Genomic DNA, 25,726 nt, shown 5'->3' with positions numbered 1-25,726 from the left:
TAAAAATAGTTGTTAAAACCAACAAAGCAACATCACATTTTTCATATCTTGAAAATTTTTTTTTTTTGATTTTTTTTTTTTTTTTTTTTTTAAAATTTTTCAAAAATTTTATGTTTTGTTTTTAATTTTTATTTTTTTTTTATTTTATTTTTTTTTTTTTTCCATACAACAAGATTTTTTTAATTTTTTTTTTTTTTTTTCTAATTTTTTTTTTTTTCTTTTTACTTTTCATCGCGTGGTCTTTTTTTTATTATTTTTTTATTTTTTAATATTAAATAATTTTTTGGGTATAACACCAATACCATCACCATCATTCTATTATAGTATAGTTTGAAAACTATACAAAAGAAAAAAAAAAAAAAAAAAAAAAATGGATACAGTTTTAAATAATATTAATCAAAGTAGATATTTCAATGATTCAACAGCAAATACTAAAATTGAAGAAATCAAGAAGCATTTAGATAGTCCATCTGATGCTGATAAACTTGAAAGTATGAAAAAGTTAATCGCTGTATGTATATATAATAAAATAAATAAATAAATAAAATGATGATGATGATGATGATGATTAATATTAATATATAATAATAATAATAATAATAATAATAATAATAATAATAATAATAATAAAAGATGTTATCAAAAGGTAGAGATGTTTCAGAAGCATTTCCTCAAGTTGTAAAGAATGTAATTGTAAAGAATTTAGAGATTAAGAAATTAGTATACATGTATTTAGTTCATTATGCAGAGAGTCAAAATGATAGTGCATTATTGTCAATTAATACCATTCAAAAGTCATTAAATGATCAAAGTCAAGTGATTAGAGCATCAGCATTGAGAGTTATGTCATCAATTCGTGTTATTGATATCATTGAAGTGATTATATTGGCAATTGAGAAATCTGTTAAGGATACATCACCATTTGTTAGAAAGGCCGCTGCTTTTGCAATTGCAAAAGTACATAAATTGGATTGTGATAAACAAGAGCCATTAATCGACCTATTGGAAATACTCTTAAATGATACAAGTACAATGGTATTAGGTGCTGCTATCGTCGCTTTCAATGAACTTTGTCCACAACGTTTTGATCTCCTTCATCAACATTATAGAAAAATTTGTCAATTATTAGCTGATTTCGATGAATGGTCACAAGTAATCGTACTTGATATTCTTACAAAATATGCAAGATCACAATTTAGATGTCCTGATTCAACAATGGTAATTATTAAAAAATAAATATATTAATAATTTAATTTTAATTTTGAAAGGTACTAATCTTTTTTTTAAAAAAAATAAATAAATAAATAAATACTACCACTACCACTACCACTACCACTACCAGTACCACTACCACTACCACTACCACACCACTACCACTACCACTACCACTACCACTACCACTACCACTACCACTACCACTACCACTACCACTACCACTACCACTACCACTACCACTACCACTACCACTACCACTACCACTACCACTACCACTACCACTACCACCATCATACCATAATCACTATCACTATCACTATCACTATCACTACCACCATCATACCAGCATCACTACCAATAGTACTACCAATACTAATACTAAATTTAAGAATGATAAAAATATTAAACAATTTAAAAAGAAATCAAAATCATTTTATTCAGATGAAGAAGATCAAGAAGATGATGAACCAGAAAATAGTTTATATAAAAAGAAACCATTAGAAAGAGATATGTTTGATTCAAGTGAAGAGATTGATATGGATCATAGATTATTATTAAAATCAACATTACCATTATTACAGAGTAGAAATAATGCAGTAGTGATGGCAGTAAGTTCATTGTATTTCTATTGTGCACCATCGATTGAAGCACAAAAAGTTGGTAAATCATTAGTTCGTATTTTACGTAGTGGACCAGAAGTACAATACATTACATTGACCAACATTTCCACTATGGTAACATTGAGACCATCAATGTTTGAACCTCATTTATCAGAGTTTTTCATTCATTCATCTGATCCAGAGTATAGCATCAAATTGAAATTAGAGATATTGACTCGTTTAGCAACACCTGAAAATATTGGTAAAATCTTGAAAGAGTTCAAAGAGTATGTAAAGAATGAAGATAAGAAATTCGTTGCAGCCACAATTCAAGCGATTGGCTCCTGCGCCTCTACAGTACCAGATGTAACCGAATCATGTATCTATGGTTTAATGTCCCTCCTATCCAATCAATCAACTGTTGTAGTTGCAGAGAGTGTAATTGTTTTAAAAAGATTATTACAATTGAATGCAACAAATGAAAAACTTGAGAAATTAGAAAAAGAAAAAGAAAAAGAAAAAGATGTCAAAGAAAATCAATCAACCATTTCAAAACATTCATCATCAAATAATTCAATTAAATATGATAATATAATTTTACATTTATCAAAACTATTAGATACACTTCAAGTACCAAGTGCACGTGCATCAATCGTTTGGGTAATTGGTGAATATTGCTATCGTGTACCATTGGTTGCACCAGATGTATTTAGAAAATTAGTTAAATCATTCTCTGATGAACATGAATCTGTTAAATTGGAAACCTTAAATTTAGGTTCAAAATTATATGTTCAATTCACTGATAATAATAGTACTACCACTACTGATAATAGTATACCAAATGAATTTAAAAATGAAAGAACTAAAGAAAAGATCACCTTAATGTTTCAATATGTTTTAAATTTAGCAAAATTCGATCAAAACTATGATATTAGAGATAATAGTAGAATGTTAAAACATTTCTATTTCAATACTGAGAATACTCAATCCATCAATAGTAATATCAAACAAATCGTTATCAATCAAAAACCAATTCCAACTGAAACTTCAATAAGTGAAGATAGACAACGTTTTACACTTGGTTCATTATCACATATCGTTAATCATACTGCTTTAGGTTACACCGCATTACCTGATTTCCCTGATGTTGCCCCTGATCCATCAGTTAGAGAACCAATTCAACGTTGGATTCCAAATCAACAATCACAACAACAACAACACCAACAACAACAATTAAATAATATTTTCGTTGATACTCCATTTTATTCTGATGAGGAAGAAGAAGATGAGGAGGAGTATGATGAGGAGGAAGAGGAAGAAGAATATGAAGAACAAAATGAATATGAAGATTTCTTTGGTGAAGAAAAGAAAAATAAAAAGAAAAATAGAAAACAACAAAACTATGATGAAGATGAATATAATCAAGATATTGATGATGGTGAATATGATGGTGAAGGTGAAGTTCAAGCAGAGGATGAAGATGATTTCGATGAATTATTTGGTATAACTAATGACGATAACAATCAAACCGCTAATGGTATTGGTGGTGGTGGTAGTGGTGAGGAAGAAATGGATAAATTTGATTTTGAAAATTATATAAACTCCACTACCAAATCTGTAAAGAAAATATTATTAAAACCAACAATTAGTGGTGGATTAAGTATTGATTATTGTTTCATTAGAATCAGAGATAATGAAGAATTTTCATGTCAACCACGTTATAATATCATTCAATTAAATATAAAGAATCAATCTGATGAAACTTTCACCGATATCTCTATCATTAATAAAAATTTAATCGATGGTGCTGATATTAGTGAATTTGATCCAATCGAATCAATTGAACCAAATCAAGCAATTCAAAAACAAATTTATGTTTTATTTAATTCAACTTCTCAATCTTGTAAATTTGAAATTAGGTAAATTTTTTATTTTTTTATTTTTTTATTTATTACTTTTGAAAATTAAATACAAATATTAATTAAAAAATATATATATTTTATTATTATCATTATAGCTTTAATAAAGGTAATTTCCCAGTAACTTTAACACCAATTATTGGTGAATTATTAATACCAATTGTACCAATTTATGAATCAATTAGTCAATGGAAAGATGAATTTGAAGAAGTTGGTGAATTTAAACAAGTTGATGATCAATTTGAATTTGGTGATCAATGCTTAGATAAATTAAATAATAATAATAATAATAATAATAATAATAATAATGAAAGTGGTGATGAAAATATTGGTTTAATGCCAATTTTACCAATAGTTTTAGAAGGTATTAATTTAATTCCAATAGCCTCGAATAAATTAAAATCAAAGATTCAATTTGCAAGTAAAACTTTATTAAAAGATGAAAACATTTATGTTCAAATTCAATTATTAAAACAACAACCACCAACTGTTAATTGTATTATTAGAAGCAATGATCAAGTTGTATCTGCTCTATTACTTAAAAAATTAAAAGATGTCTTACAAAAATAAAGAAAGAAATTAAGTGTGAAGAAAAAGAAAAAAAAAAAAAAACCTGGAAAAAAAAAAAAAATAAAAAAAAAAAAACCTGGAAAAAAAAAAAAAATATATTAAATTATAATAAATAATAAAATAAATAAAAATAATAAAAACCTTTAAAATTAAAAGTATTTTTTTTTTTTTTTTTTTTTTTTTTTTTTTTTTTTTTTCACTTTTATTTATTTATTTATTTTATTTATTAATTTATTTTTTTCTTCTGACAACGTATTTTTTAATAAATTAAAAAAAAATGGTAATAAAAGATTTAAATAAAAGATATCAAAATTTATTTAAACTATTTATATTATTAAAGTATCTTATTAATATTGATTTTATTATTTGAATCTTTTAATAAAGTTATTATTCTTGATCCTAACTTCATCAATTCTATCCAATAATATTATAATTAAAATAATAATTATGATAAAAGGATAATAGATGATTATTTCTTTCACTCAATATAAATATATATGTAACACTATTTAAATATTTATTATTTTTTTTTTTTTATTTTTTTATTTTAACCCTTACCAATCCATTTACCAAAAGTTTATTCGTAAAAAAAAAAAAATGAAAAAAAAAAATAAAAAATTTTGCCACCACACAAAACTTAAAATTTTAGATCTTCCATTTTCAATTAAAAAAAAAAAAAAAAAAACAGTAAAATTTGGCCCTATTATTAGTTGCAATGAATTTTTAAAGTGCACTTTTTGGAAATTTAAAAGACGTTTTACAAAAAAAAAGGGTAAAAAAATAAATAAATTCTAAACAGTATTTTTTTTTTTCTAAACATTTTAAAATTCACAACAAAACAAAATTTTTTTTTTTTTTTTCTTCAAAGTTATGAGCTAACCTTTTTTCCTTTTAATTTTTTTTCTTTTTTTTTTTTTTTAATTATGGAGCGAATCCAAATTTGAAGTATTTTCCCACCCCATCCTCCACCTAATCTGAAATATCTTTTTTTAAAAAAAAAAAAAAAAAAAAAAAAAAATTGTTATTATTAATATTTTTTTGGGGAATAAATAAAAAACTGACAGACAAATAATAATAATAACAATCACAATCATTGAATAAAAAAAAAAAAAAAAATCCAATTAAAATTCTATTATTAAAACCATATTCCAACCATTCGTAATTTCGTCAATGTGTTCTTTTTTTTTTTTTTTTTTTTTTATATTTTTTTTTTTTTTTGTTAAAAATCAAAAAAAAAAAAACTAAATAAAAATGGTTTAAAAAAAAAAAAAAACAATTGGTTAACTTGAACAATATAATTTTAAACTGTCACCAATAAAATATCGCTACCCATTAAAAAAAAACAATATTAAAAAAAAAAAATAAAAAAATGATCTGTGAAACACCAAATTAATTAGGAATAAAAAAAAAAATAAAAAAAAAAAAAAAACGAAAATGATCACTTTCTTTTTCTCCTTTATAATCGTTTCATTTTTTTTTATTTTTTTTTTATTTTTTTTTTATTTTTTTATTTTTTTTTTTTTGAGATTAATTTTATTATAATTATTAAACCCTGCAAAAATTTTGTGGGCAAACCTCTTAGTATTTAATTTTTTAAAAAAGTTCGGTTTTTAGGTGCGCCATTGCTCTCACACATGCGAAAAAAAAAAAAAAAAAAAAAAAATTAATTAAAAAAAAAATAAAATAAAATAAAAAAATAATAAAATAATAAAATAATAAAAAATAAAAAATATACAAAAAAAAAAAAAAACACAAAAATAAAAGAATAATAATAAAAAAAATAAATAAATAATAATTATAAAAAAATAAAAATAAAAAAAAAATAAAAAATAAAAAATAAAAAAATGTATTGATGTGTCTATGCATGCAACACTTTTTACTACAATTACAAAACATTAATAACAAATAAAAAAACAAAATATAATTATATCTACCTTACCTAAACTGGGTTAGTGGTATTTAATTAAATTAGAAAAAAAAAAAGAAAAAAAGAAAAAAAAAGAAAAAAAAGAAAAAAAAAAAAAAAAAAAAGAGAATTACACAACACATTTTCACACACCCAATTTCTCACATTTATGAGATACAAAATATTGAATGGTAATATTAAATTCTTACAACATATTTAACCACTATAGCCACATAACTCGAAAAAAAAAAAAAAAAAAAAAAAAACCACACAACCACTTGTTTGTTTATTATTTTATAATTTAAATAATAATAATAATAAATACACTTCTACCTACACATTATCATAACCTCACATAAAAAAAAAAAAAACACACCCCCTCCTCACATTATTATTTTTATTATTATTGTTATTTTTTTGTTGTTGTTGTTGAATCTATTTATATGTTTAATGTGTGATAAAAAAATTTTTAAAAAAAAAAAAGAAAAAAAGAAAAAAAATTTTAATAACCCAGATATTTGGTATTTTTATTATTTTCATTAATAATAATTAAATAAAAAAAAAAAAAAAAAAAAACTTGTTAAATATTTAAATGTGTATATATAACGTTAAAATTACAAAATTAATTACAAACAACAACAACACAATCTTTCATCACACTTAAATTGGCACCGATACAATGTTTATTATTTTTTTTTAATTTAATATAACAGTTGTGTGTTTCCTAATTAAATTATTATTATTATTATTATTATTTTTATTATTATTATTATTATTATTATCACATAAATATTTATATACCTACAATTCACCACACCCCTCCAATAATTCAATTAATCTGTATGACTTTGTTTTCTTTTTCTTTTTCTTTTTTTTTTTTTTTTTCCTTTTTTTTTTTTTTAATTTTTTTATATTTTTTTTTTTTCCATTTTTTTTTTTTTTAATTTATATTTTTTATTAAAAAAAAAAAAAAAAATCATTAGAGGATTGTTTTATTATTTAATAAAATTCTACACACACATATATATATATATATATATTGTGTATATATATATATATATTATATATATATATTAATAGGGAAAAAAAATATATACCATTCCACACCAATAATTTTTTTATTACGACTTTCAAAAATTTAATATATTATAATAACCCACTTCCACAAAAAAACACACACATATACATAACCAAAAATAAACACTATATGTTTCCAATTATTATTATTACTCTAAAAATATTAATAAATTACTAATATTAATCATTTTAGTAAAACATCTTTTTATTCTTTTTTTTTTTTTTTTTTTAAATTAAATTAAAAAATAAAAATATATATTTTTTTTTTTCTTTTCTTTTTTTTTTTTTTTATTTTATTTTTTTCAATATATTTATAAATTCAAATCATAAAAATTAAAAAAATATAAAATAACAGCATCAAATATATCCATTCAAAAAAAAGTTTCAATTATTAGGTGATAAAGTTTTTTTTTTTTTTTTTTTTCAATATAATTTTTTTTTTTTTTTTTTTAACAAATTAAAAAAATAAAAAAAAAAAAAAAAAAAAAAAAAAACCAACACACAAGTTAGAAATATAAAAACCAATAGCAGCATTTATATACAATAATCATTATGGAGGATTATATTATATTAAGTAAATGTGGGCAGGGTACATATGGCAGTGTTTTTAAAGGAATACATAAGATTACTCATTCGTTAGTTGCTTTAAAAAGGGTAACGGATATTGCTCAAGAAGATGGCGTAAGTTTTATATATATAACCTATATATATATTTATTTATTTATTAAAATATATTTATTAATTTTTTTCATTAACAAAAAAAATAAAATAAATATATATATAGGAACCAGTAGAGGTTAAATATCTAAATCAATTAAAAAATCTATCAAATATAGTTAATTTAAGAGATCACTTTTATATAGATAAAAATAGTGTTTTAGTTTTGATTATGGAATTTATAGAGGGTGACCTTTGGAAGATTATGTCAAACCCTCAATGCACTTTATCACTTGGTCAAATTAAAAACTTTACAAAACAATTATTGGAAGGTGTAAAACAATGCCATGTTAATGGTATAATGCATAGAGATATCAAACGTATGTTGTGAAATCTTTTTTTTTTTTTGTTAATTTTATTGTTATTATTTTAGTATATATTAACATTTTCATTTTTACTATTTATCAATTATTGTTATTATTATTATTATTATTATTATTATTATTATTATTATTATTATTATTATTATTATTATTATTATTATTATTATTATTATTATTATTATTATTATTATTATTATTATTATTATTATTATTATTATTATTATTATTATTATTATTTTTTAGCTGCAAATTTATTGATAACCACAAATGGTGTTTTAAAATTAACAGATTTTGGATTATCAACATCATATTCAAAAAGAAGTGAAAAATTTTTATCAAGTAATGTTGTTTCATTATATTATAGACCACCAGAATTATTATTGGGGTCATGTATATATGGTCCAGAGATTGATATGTGGTCAGTTGGTTGTATATTAATGGAGATGATCAATAATTCTTATTTGTTTGCAGGTGCTGATGAAACTGCTCAATTAGATTTAATTTTTAAGTTATTTGGTTGTCCAACTGAAAAATCTTGGCCTGGTGTCTCATCATTACCAGGTTATAACGATTTATTTAATAAACAACAACAACAACAACAAAATGAAAATAATTATAGCAAACAACATAATAACAATAACAATAATAATAATAATAATAATAATAATAATAATAATAATAATAATAATAATAATAATAATAATAATAATAATAATAATAAATATAATAATATATCAACTTCATGTTTACAATCACCATCTTCTTCACCACCAATTGGTGGCTATGCTTCATCATTATCATCAGATTTTAATAGTAATGAATATAATGGTTATAATCAAACCTTTTCAAATGAAGATTGCTTGGCAATCTCTCAAAAAAAATTAATAGATAAATTTCCACATCTTGTTTTATTGCCAAGCGTTTTGGATTTGGCATCCAAAATGTTGACATTAGATCCAAAGAAGAGAATAAATAGTTTAGAAGCACTCGAGCACCCTTGGTTTAAATCATCTAATGATATGGATCAAATAGTACCTTTCTCAAAAGATTTTACCGATTTAGCAAATCGTTATATTGCTAGTACTCGACAATTACAACAACAACAACACCATCATCAACAACAACAACAACAACAACAACAACAACAACAACAACAACAACCTCATCAACAACAATTAATTCAAAGACAACACCAAGAACAACAGCAACAACAATTAATTCAAAGACAACAAGAGCAATCAAAGCAACAATTAATTCAACACCATCAACAATCGGTTAACCAACAACAATTGGCTCAACAACAACAATTGGCACAACATCAACAATATAACTCACAACAACACCAACAACACCACCAACAACAACACCAACAACACCAACAACACCAACAACAACAACAACAACAACAACAACAACAACAACAACAACAACAACAACAACAACAACAACAACAACAACAACAACAACAACAACAACAATATCATCAACATCAGCAACAATATCATCAATATCAACAACAATACCATCAACCATCACAACAACAACAACAACAACAACAACAACAACAACAACAACAACAACAACAACAACAACAACAACAACAACAACAACAACAACAACAACAACAACAACAACAACAACAACAACAACAACAACAACAACACCAATACCAACCCCCACAACAATACAACCATCAACCCCCACAACACCAACACCAACACCAACACCAACACCAACACCAACACCAACACCAACACCAACCACAACCACAACACCAACACCAACCACAACCACAACCACAACCAACACCAACACCAACACCAACATCAACACCAACAACAACAACAATACCACCAACCATCACAACAACAATACAACCAACCATATCAAAATCAAATGGATAACCACAATGTATATTTAAATAAACCACAAACACAGATTCAAACTCAACCTCCACACACACAATACCCCCAAAGCAATCAACAACCTTCCAATCATGTGGAGTATTTAATACCATCACAACCACAATATGTTTATGTCGAACAAAATCAAAATTCATACTCAACACCAACAGATCATAATTTGTGTCATGCCATTAATTTGGACAGACAATTTGATCATATTAATAATAATAATAATAATAATAATAATAATAATAATAATAATAATAATAATAATAATAATAATAATAATAATAATAATAATAATAATAATAATAAAAATAATAATAATAATTCTTATGACTACAGTTTTTCAGTGCACAGCAGTCAACAATACTCACGCCATTATCCAAATTCTTGCAACAATGAACAAACAAAACCTAAAGATTACTATGATCATGCCTCTCGTTCACAACACGATTACCATGCTAATGGTAGTAATAATGGTAATAATAATAATAATAATAATAATAATAATAATAATAATAATAATAATAATAATAATAGTAATAATAACAATAATAATAATAATAATAATAATAATAATAATTGTGATAGCAACTATAACAGCAATAATAATAATAGTAATAATATTAGTATTGCTAATATTAAATACCAACAAGACCAACACTACCAACATAGTGATACTTATACCTCTCATCAATACAATTCATTTAATGATAACAACAACAACAACAACAACAACAACAACAACAACAACAACAACAACAACATCAACAACGACAACGACAACAATGGTTATAACCAATATGATGAATCTGAAGAAGATGAGGAGGAACAAGATGATTATGATGAGTTTGATATCCAAGATAGTGCAAGTAGTTATAATGACAATTGCGGAGTTTTAAATTCAAACACCTACATTTATGATTATCAATCGCCACAACAACCTCTTTATTCAAATGAATATCAAAATAATAATCATCAGCCCCAACAAACAGATAGTTATAATTATAATAATACTAATAACGATAATAATAGTTATAATATTAATAATAATAATAATAATAATAGTTATAATAATAACAATAATTATAATAATAGTAATAACAATAATAATATTGGTAATATTGATAGTAATACTAATAATAATAATTATAATTATAACTATAGTAATAATGGTGATGTTTATAATGGTTATAATAATAATAATAATAATAATAATAATAATAATAATAATAATAATAATAATAATAATAATAATAATAATAATAATAATAATAATAATAATAATAATAATAATAATATGAATAATATGAATAATATGAATAATAATATTATTACTAGTAATCGTGAACAATTTTATAGTAACAACAATCATAACAATATCAATCAATATCAATATCAATCACAACAACAACAAACCCAACAACAACAACAACAAACCCAACAACAACAACAACAAACCCAACAACAACAACAAACCCAACAACAACAAACCCAACAACAACAACAATATCTTACTCAATATTATCAACAAGAATTATATTCACAATCCTACAAGTGCAGACCATACTATCAAAACTCATTTGTTATTTCAAAATGTTAGATTATGTTTCTCTTTTTCAAGCAACCGATTAGTAACCTCTTGCTTCAAAATACAAATATTAATCTATATAAATAATAAAACTATTTATTCTTTTTTTTTTTATATATTCTTTTTTTTTTTTTTCCACAAAAACTTTCAACATTCAAAGATATCCCTTTTTTCCAAAAAAAAAAAAAAAAATACAAATACTGGAACTTGTTTTTTTTTTCCCCAATAGCAGTTTCTAAAATAAAAAAATAAAGTTAAAAAAAAAACATAAACATTTCTTTTTTACAAAATTTTAGTTACCTAAAGGATTTTTTAAAAATCACATTCTTTTTTTATCACTTTAAGATTTTATTTCTTGTATATATATATATATTTATTGTTTTTAAAATTATATATATATATTTATTGCTTTTTTTTTTTATAAATAAGATAATTAAATGATTTGTGACTTTTTTTTACAGTGTAGAATTTATAGAGCATCAGAATTTGAATCTAATTCAACAGATTGACTGTCTCCATTTTCATTTTCCTGTCTAGTTTCATATTCCATATTTGAGGAAGCTTTTACTGAAATATTATTTGTAGTTGAAGAGTTATTAGAATTTGAAGATTTTGCAGTTGTTGTTGCATTTGTGAATTGTTCAATCTTTTGTCCAATGAATACAACGAAATAGTTATATTTCCAAATTTGAAGGGTTTTCTTGGAAATACCATAAATGATAAATGCATAAACACCAAAAACTCTAATACTGTAAATAAAATAACCTAATCCAGTAATATCTGGGGCCTTTAATAGACAATCATTGGTGGAAGTACTTGTTAAAAGACATAGTGCATAAGATGGTATGGAATCGGTATAAACGTGCATATGATTATTAATCCATTGATCATAAATAAATAAATATAAAAGACAAGAAAAATACATAATTAAACTAATAATTGGTTTTGCTTCCATTTTCAATACTTTAAATCTAGATTCTTTTGTTGATTGGACATTACCAGATACAATCTTTTTTTATTTTTTTATTTTTTATTTTTTCAAAACATTAATAAATATAAAAAAAAAGTGAATTTCTAATAAAATAAATACTTACAACATAAATTTCTCTCATTAAAAGAATTAAAAATACACCACCTAAACATAAAAATATACCCATTGGCAACCAAAATGCAAACCTTCTATAGTTAAAAGTTGTTAACCAACAAAATGGATTTGCTGGTCCACCTGAATATTCATTCTTTGATATTGACACAATTGGTGGTATCCATGCTATAATTAATGATGCTACTAAATAATAAATAAATCTATCTTTTTGTTTTTTTCCAACTATAATTTAAATATTTAAAATAAATTATATTTTATTATTTTTAGAGAAAACAATAATTAATAATAAATAATTAATAATAATTAATAATAATTAGTAATAGTTAATAATAGTTAATAATAGCTAATAATAATTATAATTAATATAACTAATAAATAATTAATAATAATTAATAATAAAATAATAATTTACCTTGGAAAATTGTAAACCATACTTCAAAAGAGAGTACACACCACCATTGAACTACTAAAAGTGATGATCCATGTAAAAGAAATCCTAATTTTTAAATTTGATTAGTTAAAATAAAATAAATATATAAGGTTATTTATTTTTTTTTTTCTATAAAAAAAATTTACCTGTTGCAACACACATCCTATCTATATATGAAGCAAAACGTCCATCTTCTGGACATAATGTATTTTCAGTCCCATTAAAGGTCATTAATGCACCAGAAAATGCTTGAAGGAAAATACTGGATAACAACATAACATTGATTTTATCGAATCTTGAAACTTTTGGGTTAATAATTCCCAATGTAATTACTAAAAATAATGTTAATATACATGATAAAATTGATAATACATCTGATAATCTATATATATTCCTCCATTGATTTGCATAATATCTTTATAAGTTAATAAAATATATTGTGAAAATAAATTTATTATTAATATAATGTAATTGGGGAGAGAGAGTTATAAAAAAAATTAAAAGTATATTAAAATAATAAAAAAAATACAGACAATGGTGCAGGACATCCCACTACACAAGTTGTATTTGTAGATGGGAATATATAACCTATTGATTTATCATGAATTTCATCAGTTGAAACATGATAAACTAAAGGTTCAAAACATTGTTGAATTGATGTATTTTGAGAATTTGCAATAAGATCTGTGTTTTCACATGTATTTGTATAGCTTAAACTATCAATTTGATAGGTGGTTGTATTTTTTGGAAATACTGAATAAGAAATATTTTCAAATGTATATTTAGTTGCGCAACTTAACCTAGATGTTGAAATTTGACATGATGTTGTCATATTTAAACAATTGTTATAACAAGGTAAAATTGGATATGCATAGGTTACTTTTGAAACTGGATCTGTATATTTTTCACATTCTGGAAAAAGCTAAAAATAAAAATAAAAAAATAAAAAAAAGTAATTAATAAATGTGAGATATAAATAGAAAAAAAAAAGAAAATTTAATTACTTACAAAAGCACACAGTAAAGCAAAAGTACGAGGATTTTTACAAGATTCGAATGATTTATAGAAATTAATATATTGACGAACTAAATTACCTTGTGCTTGAATAGCTTCTTGACTTGATGTTGAGTTTATATAAATACTATCTTTTTTTTTTTTTTTTTTTTTTTTTACACAAAGATTTAAAACATATAAAAAAATTTATAAAAATAAAGAAAATTAATAAAAAAAAAAACTAACAACATGGATTTGATAAAGAGCCATCCCATAATAAAAAAATAAAAAAAAATAAACTACTAACTTGGATTTGATAAAAAGCCATCACATAACTGGATCCCTGGACTATCACCCCTATATTTTTGACATGTGGCACCTTTATCTAGTGGAAAGTATTGAGATTTAGCAACGTCACCGAAATATAAAATAATAAAAAAAATATAGATAATTGGTAAAAGATTTTTATTTGAGACCATGACTGTTCGCAAAAATTATTGGAGTTATTGCAAATATAATGAATAAAAAAAAAAAAAAAAAAATTGATTTGATCATTTTATTATAAAAAAAAAAATTGATTTGATCATTTTATTTTTAAAAAAAAAAAAAAATTTTAAAATAAAAATAAAATAAAATAAAAATAAAATAAAAAAAATATCTCCGAGCAGTGAAAAAAAAAATTTTAAAAATAAAAAAAAATCTTGGCTTTATCATAATCAAAAAAAAGATGGAATGTCTTTATTGACCCCCAAATAAAATGTTTAGAAAAAGAAATGATTAAAAAAAATATCTATATTAATTGAATAACAAATTTATTTTTGCATTTATATTTAAAAAAAACCCAATTCCGTTTTATTTTACAATTTTTTTTTTTTTATTATATGATTAGCTTTTTTTTTTTTTCTTTTTTTTTTTCCCCAAAAGGTATATTACTATAAATTATTAACTATACACAAATATTATTGATAATTAATTTGATTGATTTTCGTTATTTTGGTCGGATGATTCTTGTTGAGATTGTTGTTGTTGTTGAATTTGTTTTTGTTGTTGTGCTTGTAACATTAAATCTGAAATTGATTTATCTAATTCATCAATTCTTTGTCCCATTTCGTCAACTTTTTATTATTTAATTTTTAAAAATAAAAATAAAAATAAAATATATATTAGTATAATATGTAAAAAAAAGAAAAAAAAAAAATGAAAAACTATTACATACTTCTGGTTAAAATTGATTCTGATACTTTTTCAAATCTAGATTGCTGAAAAAATAAAAAAAAATAAAATAAAATAAAAGAAATTAGAACATTAAATATAAAAGGTAAAATAAATATATAGGTAATAATTGTTTTTGGGTTGCAGTGGTGTTGCTCTTACCATTTGCTCTAATAAATTTTGAACTACATTTCCTATTAAAACATCACCATTATTTTGAGGTTGTTGTGGTTGTTGTGGTTGTGGATTGGTTGAATTTGTATTGTTATTGTTTGTACTCATTTTCTTTTGTTTATATAAAGAGTTTGTTTTTCTCGCTTTGAAATGAATAAATTACGCAATCCTTAAAATTTCAATTAAAATTTTTTTTTTTTTTTTTTTGATTTTTTTTTTTTTTTTTTTTTTTTTTTGATTTTTTTTTATATTTTATTTTATTTTATATTTTTTTTATTTTTTCTTTTTTTTTGTGAAAATAATTTATTTAGTTAGCCAAAAAAAAAAAATAAAAAAAAAAAAATAATAAAAAAAAAATACTTCTAAATAGTGAAATAATAAAAATAATAATAATAAAATGATTATTTATATTTTATTTTCATTATTAGCAGCAGTTATTGTCCATTTGGTGTATAAGAAACAAACAGGGTTCAAATTAAAGGGTAAACATATTGTTGTTGTTGGTGGATCAAGTGGAATTGGTAAAGAATTAGTTTATGAATTATTAAAAGAAAATATTGCTAGTATTTCAGTTATTTCAAGAAGTTTAGATAAATTAAGATCAGTTGTTGATGATTGTCCATCTGAAGTATGTACAAAATCCACACCTTTAAATGTTGGAGTATTTATTTAATTTTTTTTTTTTTTTTTTTTTAAAAAAATCTTCAATTACTAATTTTTTATTTTTTTCATTTTTTTTTATTTTATTCTTTCATTTCCATTTTTTTTTTTTTTTTTTTTATTCCAATTTCTTCCACTTTTTTTTTTTTTTTTCAATTTTTTATTTTTTTTTTAATTTTTTAATTTTTAAAATTTAATATTTAGTCATTAAAATCAAAAATTGAAATTTATTCATGTGATATTACAAATAAAATTAAAGTTAAAGAAACCATTGCACAAATTGTATCAAAGAATCAAGGTGGTAAAATTGATTGTTTAATAAATTGTGCAGGATTTGCGATTCCAGGATATTTCATTGAACAAGATGAAGAAATCTTTGAAAAGACAATGCAATTAGATTATTTCGGATCATTATATGCAACCAAAGAAGTTGTACCATTAATGATTGAAAATGGTGGTCAAGGTGGTCACATTGTATTCGTATCGTCAACATGTGGTTTAGTGGGTGTACCAGGTTATTCAACTTATTGCCCATCGAAATTCGCATTGAGGGGATTAGCTGAAACATTAAGATCAGAATTGAAACCATATAAAATTACATTCTCTGTTGTTTATCCACCAGATACCGATACACCAGGATATCAACAAGAGAATCTCACAAAACCAGAAGAAACCGTTGCAATCAGTGGTGGAGGTAAAGCAGTATCACCATTGGAAGTTGCTAAATCAATCGTTAGTGGTATTAAAAATGGCGATTATCATATCGCCTACGATGTTCCAACTAAACTTTGTGCTGTATTATCACCAGGTCTCACCCCATTCTATTTCTCTTTCTTTGATATCCTTTTAGCTCCAATTTGTCGTTTAGTTGGTATAATTGCAATGAATCAAAATGATGCAGAAGTTTTAAAATCTTGGAAAAAAAGAAATCAATTAAAAAAATAAAATAAAAATATTTAAAAACTATTTTATTTATTATTTATATTTATTATTATTATTATCATTTTCAAATAATTCTGGATTTGATTTAATTAAAGAGTTTCTAAGTTTATTTGAATTTAAAAGAATAGAACTAACTAATTGTTTACTTGGTTTATATAATGATATTAATTTTGTATCTTTTGGTGAACAAGTCCTAATTTCTTCTTCTTTTTTTAAATTTCTATTATTTTGCCATTCATCAAATGGTAATTCTAATGATTTTATTATACTTTTTTAAAAAAATAATTAGTATTTTTTAAAAAAAAATAGGAATATATATATATTATTAAATTTAAGATTCTTACTATTGATTAGTAATTTCATTATCAATTGGATTTAACCATTCAAAATATTTTTCTTTTTTAAACCAAGAATATTGTTTTCTATAATAATTCCTATTTGCAGTTTGAAAATTTAAAATTGTTGAAATTACATCAGATTCATCAATTGCATTTAATGATTGATTCATATTAATTGATGTATCATCAATATTTCTAACGACAGGTTTTAATAATAAATCCATAATTTGTCTATATCCAATTGATTCTGAAGATTTTGAATTTTTAAAATGTAAATCTTTATCTCTTTTCAATAGGTCATAAACCTCCTCCAATATACCCATTTTAAACATTGATTCACAACGATTATTTAAAGTTATATGCATTTTCGATCTATCACCTGATAAATAAAATGTACGAAAATCATATTCATTTGCTATTGAATCTTGATAATCATCCTTTTGTGTTGAAAATTTTACACCTTTTACTGTATTAAAATATAAACTTTTTGATAACCTAATAAAATCATTCTTTAAAATCATATTTGCTGATTCAATATCATACTTTTTTAATAAATCATAACTATTTATTTAATTATTAGTGTATTTTAATCTATTATCCAATTTTAAATTACTGAAATTATTTATATTTTCATTATTAATTTGTTGAATATGAATATTATTATTATTATTATTATTATTATTATTATTATTATTATTATTATTATTATTATTATTATTATTATTATTATTATTATTATTATTATTATTATTATTATTATTATTATTATTAAAGTAACTTACTAATAATCCCAATTATCTTCTTGTTTAATTTTATTATAATAAAGTTTAATTTCATCTCTTTCTTTATCATTTGTTAAATCTACTCTTGAACCTTTTAATATTGTATCTAAATAAAATCCACAACCACCAACTACAATTGGTACTCTACCACGTGATAAAACATCTTTGATTGTATTTTTAGCCAATCTATAATAATCGAATAAACAGAAATTATTATCATCTAAATCAAGCATATCAATTAAATGATGTGGTATACCATTTGTATCTGTAACTTTATTACTTGCAATAGTTAAATGTTTATAAATTTGTACTGAATCTGCACCAATAATTTCACCATTAATTTGTTTTGCTAATTTTAATGATAAATCTGATTTACCAATACCTGTACCACCTGCTATAATTATAACTTTATCTTTCATTTTAATACCACCACTACCAAAGAATCTTTTCATAATTCTTTTTTTTTTTTTCAACTTATAAACACACAAAAAAAAAAAAAAATAAAAAAAAAATAAAAAAATAAAAAAAAAAAATAAAATAAATTTCCCAAAACACAACGAAAGATTAAAAAAACTAATTTTAGGTTTTTTTTTTTTTTTTTTTTTTAATAATTTAATTTAGATTTTGATTTTGATTTATTTTATTTTATTTTTATTGTTTTGAAATGTTTACTAAATTTTCAGAAGTCATACCTAATTGTTTCATAACGGCATTACCTGGTGCAGACATACCAAATCTATCAATACCAATGACTTTACCATCAAGACCAACATATTTATACCAGAATGAAGTGACACCAGCTTCCATAGCGATACGATTTCTACAACCACTTGGAAGTACGGATTGTTTGTATTCATTTGATTGACGATCGAAAAGTTCAGTGCATGGCATAGAGACGACACGAATATCATCACCTAATAATTTAGCGGCTTCAACACAATGTTGAACTTCTGAACCAGTGGCAATTAAGATCATTCTTAATGGAGCGGTTTCACTAACGACAATGTAACCACCTCTGAGAGTACCTTCTCTCTTCTTTTGAGCGGTACCTGGGAGGAATGGAAGATTTTGACGAGTTAATGATAAAAGGGTTGGACCATCGGCACGAGCATAAGCCAAAGAGAAAGCAGCAGCTGTTTCTTCTGGATCGGCTGGACGAATGACATCCAAGTTTGGAATCATACGAAGACCTGAAACGGTTTCAACTGGTTGATGAGTTGGACCATCTTCACCAACACCAACAGAGTCATGAGTGAAAATGTAAACTACTGGTAAATGTGAGAGAGCAGCCAAACGGATGGCTGGACGAAGATAGTCTGAGAATACCAAAAAGGTGGCACCTGAAACTTTGAAAAGACCATGGTAGGCGATACCATTCATCATGGCACCCATAGCATGTTCACGAATACCAAACTTAATATTACGACCAGTTGGACAAGCTGGTGTGAAATCTCTACCCTCTTTGATGTAATTCAAGGTGGAGCCATGTAAATCGGCACTACCACTGACTGATAATGGGAGGTATTGAGAGATTGGTTGTAAAACGTCGCTACCAGCCTTACGAGTGGCAATGATTGGTGTGGTTGGGAACTCTGGGATTTGTTTCATGATATCGATAGCTTCGTGTTTTTCATGAGCACTTTCCAAGAGTTGGGCAAGCTTTGGATTGGCAGATTTCCATTCGGCAAAGGTTGCTTGCCATTCTTGGTAGAGCTTTTCTAATTGTTTTTCATGTTGTTCAAAGTATTGTCTGGTTTCACCGCTGACAAAGAATTTCTCTTCTGGGAGACCGAGATTCTTACGAGCGGAATCGATAAATTTAACACCAGCTTCACCATGACCTTTATTGGTACCAGCAACCTCTGGGATACCCTTGGCGATTGTAGTCTTACAAATGATGATTTGTGGTTTACCGGATTTGGAGTGTTTAGCATTTTGATAGGCGTTGATTAATGAGCCAATGTTGTTACCTTCTAATACTAATTGTACTTCGAATCCAACACTTTCGAATCTCTTTACGGCATCCTCTGATTGGGTTTCAATTGCCATAGCATCCAATGTGACATCGTTTGAATCGTAGAATACGATCAAGTTATCTAAACGATGATGACCAGCGAATGAAATGGCCTCTTGTGAAATACCTTCTTGTAAACAACCATCACCAACTAAAACTACTACCTTTTGATTAAAGATTTGATGTTGTTCAGTATTGAATTTACCTGCTGCCATTTTACATGCTGATGCAATACCAACGGCATTTGCAATACCTTGACCTAATGGACCAGTGGTAGCTTCAACGCCTGGTGTGTCATGAAATTTTGGATGACCTGGTGTCTTTGAATTTAATTGTCTGAAATTTTTAATATCTTCAATTGAAACATCATATCCTGATAAATGTAACCAACTATATAAAAACATTGAACCATGACCTGCACTTAATACAAAATAATCTCTATTTAACCATCTTGTCTTTATTTATTTAAAAAAAAAAAAAAAAAAACAAAATAAAAAAATAATAATAAAAATTTAAATATATAAATATAAGTACTTTTTATTAAAATTTATATTTTTTTTTTTTTTTTTTTTTTTACATACATCTTTTGGGTTATAGATCAATGAATTACCAAATAATGCAGCACCAATTTCAGCAGAACCAAGTGGTAAACCTAAATGACCAGAGGCAGCTTTGGCAACTGCATCCATGCTTAAACCTCTAGTTTCATTTGCTGCTCTTTCTAATGCTTTAAAATCAATGTTTGACATTATTTATATATATATATGTTATTTGTTTTTTTTTTTTAATTTTTTTAATTAAAAATTTTACAACAATAATTGGTGAAATGAAATGAAATTTTTTAATTTTTTTTTTTTTTTAAATTAAATTTGAAAATCAATTTGGTGTGTATTTCGAAAAATAAAAAAAAATAAAAAAAATAAAAAATAAAAAAAAATAAAATTTTCCACTCTCACTGCAAACAACTAAATTAATCCCGAACCCAAACAAAAGAATGGTTCGGGTGTTTTTATATTTCTAGATTATCCACCAGATACCTTACACAAAAAAAAAAAAAAAATAATGAAAAATTATAATTTTTTTTTTTTTTTTTTTTTTTTTAATGTCTATTTTTAAAATACAAAAATAAAAAAAACCATATAATTTTGTGTATTTATGATCAAAAAATGATTGAAGAGGATTTTTTATTTTAAAAATATCTTTCGTAAAGTATTTAATTGTATTATTCTTTTTATTAAAAAAAAAAAAAAAAATAAAAAAATAAAAAAATAAAAAAATGCAAATAAAGGAAATTATCCAAACAAAAAAAAATAAAAAAAAATAAATAAAAAATGAAAACAATTAAAATTTTATTTAATTAAAAAAATCATAGGTTTTAATTTATTTAATTTTTTTTATTTTTTATTTATTTTTTTTTTATTTTTTTTTTTTTTTTCAAAACACAATTTTTAAATATCTATCAAATGAAACACTACTGAAAAAAGAAAAAAAAAAAATAAAAAGTTTTTTTTTAAAAATCTTCATCTAAAACTAAAGTTCTTGATTGATTATTTTTTTGTTGATTATTTCCTTGAATTGCAACACCAGTTTTAGCGTATTCTGCAACTTTGCCTTCGAAAAAGTTTGATTTTCTTTGTAAAGAAATCATTTCCATCCATTCGAAAGGATTTGAAGAGTTGAAAATCTTTTTGTAACCTAAAGAAACCACTAAACGATCAGCACAAAACTCAATGTATTGAGACATTGAACGCGAGTTCATACCAATTAAATCCACTGGTAATGATTCGCAAATGAATTCCTTTTCACATTCGACAGCATCTCTTATCATTTTCTCAATGACTTTTGGATCCAACTTTCTTTGTAACTTTGTGTAGAGAAGACATGCGAAATCACAATGTAAACCTTCGTCACGTGAAATTAATTCATTTGAAAATGTTAAACCTTGCATTAAACCTCTCTTTTTCAACCAAAATATTGAACAAAAACTTCCACTGAAAAATATACCCTCAACTGCTGCAAATGCAACCAAACGTTCTGCAAATGAATCTGAATCATTTATCCATCTTAATGCCCATTCTGCCTTCTTTTTAATACATGGAATTGTTTCAATTGCATTAAATAATTTATCTTTAGTTTGCTTATCTTTAATATAAGTTTCAATTAAAAGACTAAAAAAAAAAAAAAAAAAAAAAAAAAAAAAAAAAAAAAAAAAAAAAAAAAAAAAAAAAAAAATTATATATTAGAATCTACTTTTTCTTTATTAAAACTTTATATATATATATGATAAATATTTACCTATAAGTTTCAGAATGTATATTTTCAATTGCAATTTGAAAACCATAGAAACATCTTGCTTCTGGAATTTGTACTTCAGACATAAATCTAGTTGCAAGGTTTTCATTTACAATACCATCAGATGCAGCAAAAAATGCCAAAACATGTGAGATGAAATGACGTTCATTATCTGTTAATTTATATTCCCAATCAACATTATCATTACCTAATAATAAAATTAATAAAATTAATTAATAAATTAATATATACAATAATAATAATAATAATAATAATAATAATAATAATAATAATAATAATAATAATAATAATAATAATAATAATAATAATAATAATAATAATAATAAAATATGTATAGATAATTTACCAAGATCAATTTCTTCAGCTACCCAATGACTTGCAAGGGCTTTTTTATACATTCTCCAGATATCTGGGTATTTTATTGGAAATAATACAAATCTATCTTTATTTTCTTTGAGAATTGGTTCAATGAATGTATCTTTTTTATTAATTTCTTCCATTTTTATTTTTTATTTTTTAATTTTTTTTTTTTTTATTTTATTTTATAAAATTTAATGTACAATGAGATTTTATTAAGTTTTGAAATCAATCCAAAATTATATAATATGAATAATAAAATTAAAAAATAATATTTATTTGTTATAAATAATAATAAAAAAAAAAAAAAAAAGTAAAAAAAAAAAAAAAAAAAATTTGAATTTTTTATTTTTTTTTAAATTTTTAGCGCAATTTTGGTTCCTATAAAAAATTAATTTCTTTTTTTTAAAAAAAACAGAATATTTTTTTTTTTTTTGGAAAATACACACACATTCCCGAAAGAAAAAAATATTAAAATTTTATTTATTTTATTTGTTTTTGTTTATGATGGAATCACCGTTCCAATAAATTAAATTTTAATAATTTTTCAAAAAAAAAAAAAAAAGCTATATTTGGGTACCACTCCGATTCTAGAAAAAAAAAATATAATTTATTATTTTACAAAAAGTTGGTGATATTAATAAATCATATAATTCAAAAAAAAATAAAAAAAAAAAAAAAATTATACAATTACAATAAATCATTTCAGTGCAATAAATAACTCTTTAATTAAATTTAAGGAAAATTGATTTTTTGTTGGTTTAAAAAATCTTTTTTTTTTTTTTTTTTTTTTTTTTTTTTTTTTTTTTTTTTGAAATTTTCAGACTCTGGTGTTAGACAAGAAATAAAATTTTAAAAAAAAAATAAATAAATGATCATTTACCAAGTTTTTTTTAAAAATAATTTTATTTGTTTTGTATTAAAATTTTCAAATAAATTAAAATAAAAAAAAAAAATAAAAAAAATAAAAAAAATAAAAAAAAAAAAAAAAAAAAAAAAAATTATTCAATGAATATATTATAATAATAATTCACTCCGTATTGGTGGCATTAATAATTAAACAGCCATTGATCATTTTTTTGTGAGGGTGACCTTAGAATTTTAGACTTTTGTGAGATATCAGCAAAAAATTTTATTGAAAAAAAAAAAAAAAAATTAAAAACAATAAAAAAAAAAATAATGAAAAAAAAAAAAAAATTCTAAAAAATAAAAAAACTATTCCACATACAACAGTGTAAATATTAAACAATAAATATCTAATATTATCACTTTCAAAATTTTCACCATTTTTATTTTTTTTTTTTTTAATTTAAAATTTTATTTATTTTAAATTATTATTTTTTATTTTTTATTTATTTTTCTTTTATTTTTTTTTTTTTTTTTAATTTTCAAATTATTAATTTTCATTTTTTTTTTTTTTTTTTTTCTTTTTTCTTTTTTTTTTTTTTTTCTAATAGAATATATAATTTATATATATAAAAAATAAAAATGTATAACCCACCACCACCATCTGGTTCACAAGGTAATAATAATTATTATAGACAACCATCATCCACACCGGGTGTATCAAACCCAAACCCACAAGCTAATCAATTTTTACCACCACAACCATCTAATACTACACAAACACCAGGAGGCTATCCACCACAACAACAACAAAGACCACCAACTGGAGCACCACAACAACCAGGAGGTTATCCAACTCCACCACCACCAGGAGCACCAGGAGGTTATCCACCACAACAACAACCAGCCGGTCAATATGGAGCACCACCACAACAACAACCAGCCGGTCAATACGGAGCACCACAACCAGCAGGACAATATGGTGCACCACAACCAGCAGGACAATATGGTGCACCACAACCAGCAGGACAATATGGCGCACCACCACCACCACCAGGAGGTGCAGGTATTTCATTAGTAAAGAATCAACAAATTTCATTAACTAAAGAAGATCCAACTCTTAGAAAATTAACAATTGGTTTAGGTTGGGATGTAAACACCACACCAACTGCACCATTCGATTTGGATGCAGTTGTTTTCATGTTGAATGCACAAGGTAGAGTTAGAACCTCACAAGATTTCATTTTCTACAATAACAAGGTATCAAGAGATAACTCTGTTTCTCATCAAGGTGATAATTTAACAGGTCAAGGTGAAGGTGATGATGAAGTTGTCCTCGTAAACTTACAAGCAGTTTCACCAGACGTCACTCGTTTGGTTTTCGCTGTCACCATTCATTTAGCCGATGAAAGAAGACAAAACTTTACAATGGTACCAAGAGCTTTCATTCGTGTTGCCAATCAAGAAACTGGTAGAAATATCTGTCGTTACGATCTCTCTCAAGAAGGTGGTCCAAACACTGCCCTCATTGCTGGTGAAGTTTATCGTGATCCATCAAATCCAAACAATTGGTCTTTTGTTGCTGTTGGTAAAGGTATGCAAGGCGCTCTTCCAGGTTTACTCCAAATCTTTGGTTGTCAATAAATTTAATATTATTATTTAATTTAAAAAAAAAAAAAATTAAAAAAAAAATAAACAAACAATAAATAACTATTTGTAATCTTAGAAATTAAAAT

The 25,726-nt window shown here is 23.6% G+C and overlaps 10 protein-coding genes across 11 annotated transcripts; 5 read left to right on the top strand and 5 right to left on the bottom strand.

The window, feature by feature from the left end:
* Positions 1-370: 370 nt before the first annotated feature.
* ap3b-1 (beta adaptin) lies at positions 371-4,303 on the top strand (the record flags this gene model as incomplete). Its single annotated transcript, XM_639962.1, has 4 exons — positions 371-511; positions 634-1,218; positions 1,605-3,733; positions 3,832-4,303. 4 exons carry the CDS (start codon positions 371-373, stop codon positions 4,301-4,303), a joined length of 3,327 nt encoding a protein of 1,108 aa, XP_645054.1.
* Positions 4,304-7,838: 3,535 nt separating this feature from the next.
* DDB_G0272797 (CDK family protein kinase) lies at positions 7,839-10,230 on the top strand (the record flags this gene model as incomplete). The annotated part of the gene is made up of 3 exons (XM_639960.1): positions 7,839-7,967; positions 8,071-8,323; positions 8,570-10,230. 3 exons carry the CDS (start codon positions 7,839-7,841, stop codon positions 10,228-10,230), a joined length of 2,043 nt encoding a protein of 680 aa, XP_645052.1.
* A 92-nt stretch (positions 10,231-10,322) lies between these two features.
* DDB_G0272622 (hypothetical protein) lies at positions 10,323-11,836 on the top strand (the record flags this gene model as incomplete). Its single annotated transcript, XM_639959.1, has 2 exons — positions 10,323-10,329; positions 10,401-11,836. 2 exons carry the CDS (start codon positions 10,323-10,325, stop codon positions 11,834-11,836), a joined length of 1,443 nt encoding a protein of 480 aa, XP_645051.1.
* A 457-nt stretch (positions 11,837-12,293) lies between these two features.
* Positions 12,294-14,831, bottom strand: fslJ-1 (G-protein-coupled receptor family protein; the record flags this gene model as incomplete). The annotated part of the gene is made up of 7 exons (XM_639958.1): positions 12,294-12,833; positions 12,919-13,151; positions 13,342-13,425; positions 13,506-13,774; positions 13,893-14,281; positions 14,368-14,504; positions 14,660-14,831. 7 exons carry the CDS (start codon positions 14,829-14,831, stop codon positions 12,294-12,296), a joined length of 1,824 nt encoding a protein of 607 aa, XP_645050.1.
* Positions 14,832-15,321: 490 nt separating this feature from the next.
* Positions 15,322-15,846, bottom strand: DDB_G0272620 (hypothetical protein; the record flags this gene model as incomplete). The annotated part of the gene is made up of 3 exons (XM_639957.1): positions 15,322-15,467; positions 15,569-15,611; positions 15,727-15,846. 3 exons carry the CDS (start codon positions 15,844-15,846, stop codon positions 15,322-15,324), a joined length of 309 nt encoding a protein of 102 aa, XP_645049.1.
* A 289-nt stretch (positions 15,847-16,135) lies between these two features.
* Positions 16,136-17,343, top strand: ksrA-1 (3-dehydrosphinganine reductase; the record flags this gene model as incomplete). The annotated part of the gene is made up of 2 exons (XM_639956.1): positions 16,136-16,399; positions 16,603-17,343. The coding sequence occupies 2 exons, from the start codon at positions 16,136-16,138 to the stop codon at positions 17,341-17,343; spliced, it is 1,005 nt and encodes a 334-aa protein (XP_645048.1).
* A 30-nt stretch (positions 17,344-17,373) lies between these two features.
* On the bottom strand, positions 17,374-18,912 carry iptC-1 (hypothetical protein; the record flags this gene model as incomplete). The annotated part of the gene is made up of 3 exons (XM_639955.1): positions 17,374-17,608; positions 17,685-18,239; positions 18,461-18,912. The coding sequence occupies 3 exons, from the start codon at positions 18,910-18,912 to the stop codon at positions 17,374-17,376; spliced, it is 1,242 nt and encodes a 413-aa protein (XP_645047.1).
* A 199-nt stretch (positions 18,913-19,111) lies between these two features.
* tkt-1 (hypothetical protein) lies at positions 19,112-21,223 on the bottom strand (the record flags this gene model as incomplete). The annotated part of the gene is made up of 2 exons (XM_639954.1): positions 19,112-20,929; positions 21,056-21,223. The coding sequence occupies 2 exons, from the start codon at positions 21,221-21,223 to the stop codon at positions 19,112-19,114; spliced, it is 1,986 nt and encodes a 661-aa protein (XP_645046.1).
* Positions 21,224-21,984: 761 nt separating this feature from the next.
* On the bottom strand, positions 21,985-23,287 carry rnrB-1 (ribonucleotide reductase small subunit; the record flags this gene model as incomplete). The annotated part of the gene is made up of 3 exons (XM_639953.1): positions 21,985-22,642; positions 22,770-22,974; positions 23,134-23,287. 3 exons carry the CDS (start codon positions 23,285-23,287, stop codon positions 21,985-21,987), a joined length of 1,017 nt encoding a protein of 338 aa, XP_645045.1.
* A 1,345-nt stretch (positions 23,288-24,632) lies between these two features.
* Positions 24,633-25,634, top strand: capA-1 (cAMP-binding protein; the record flags this gene model as incomplete). Of its 2 annotated transcripts, XM_639951.1 has the most annotated exons (2): positions 24,633-24,666; positions 24,778-25,634. In XM_639951.1, the coding sequence occupies 2 exons, from the start codon at positions 24,633-24,635 to the stop codon at positions 25,632-25,634; spliced, it is 891 nt and encodes a 296-aa protein (XP_645043.1). The 2 variants fall into 2 exon arrangements, with proteins under 2 accessions (XP_645043.1, XP_645044.1); XM_639952.1 differs by having other exon boundaries at positions 24,633-25,634.
* Between the last annotated feature and the right edge of the window lie 92 nt (positions 25,635-25,726).

Source organism: Dictyostelium discoideum (genome assembly GCF_000004695.1).
Source record: "Dictyostelium discoideum AX4 chromosome 2 chromosome, whole genome shotgun sequence".
Classification (NCBI taxonomy): domain Eukaryota; phylum Evosea; class Eumycetozoa; order Dictyosteliales; family Dictyosteliaceae; genus Dictyostelium; species Dictyostelium discoideum.
The sequence above is the reverse complement of the archived record's forward strand: the minus strand, read 5'-3'. Positions and strand labels throughout refer to the sequence as shown.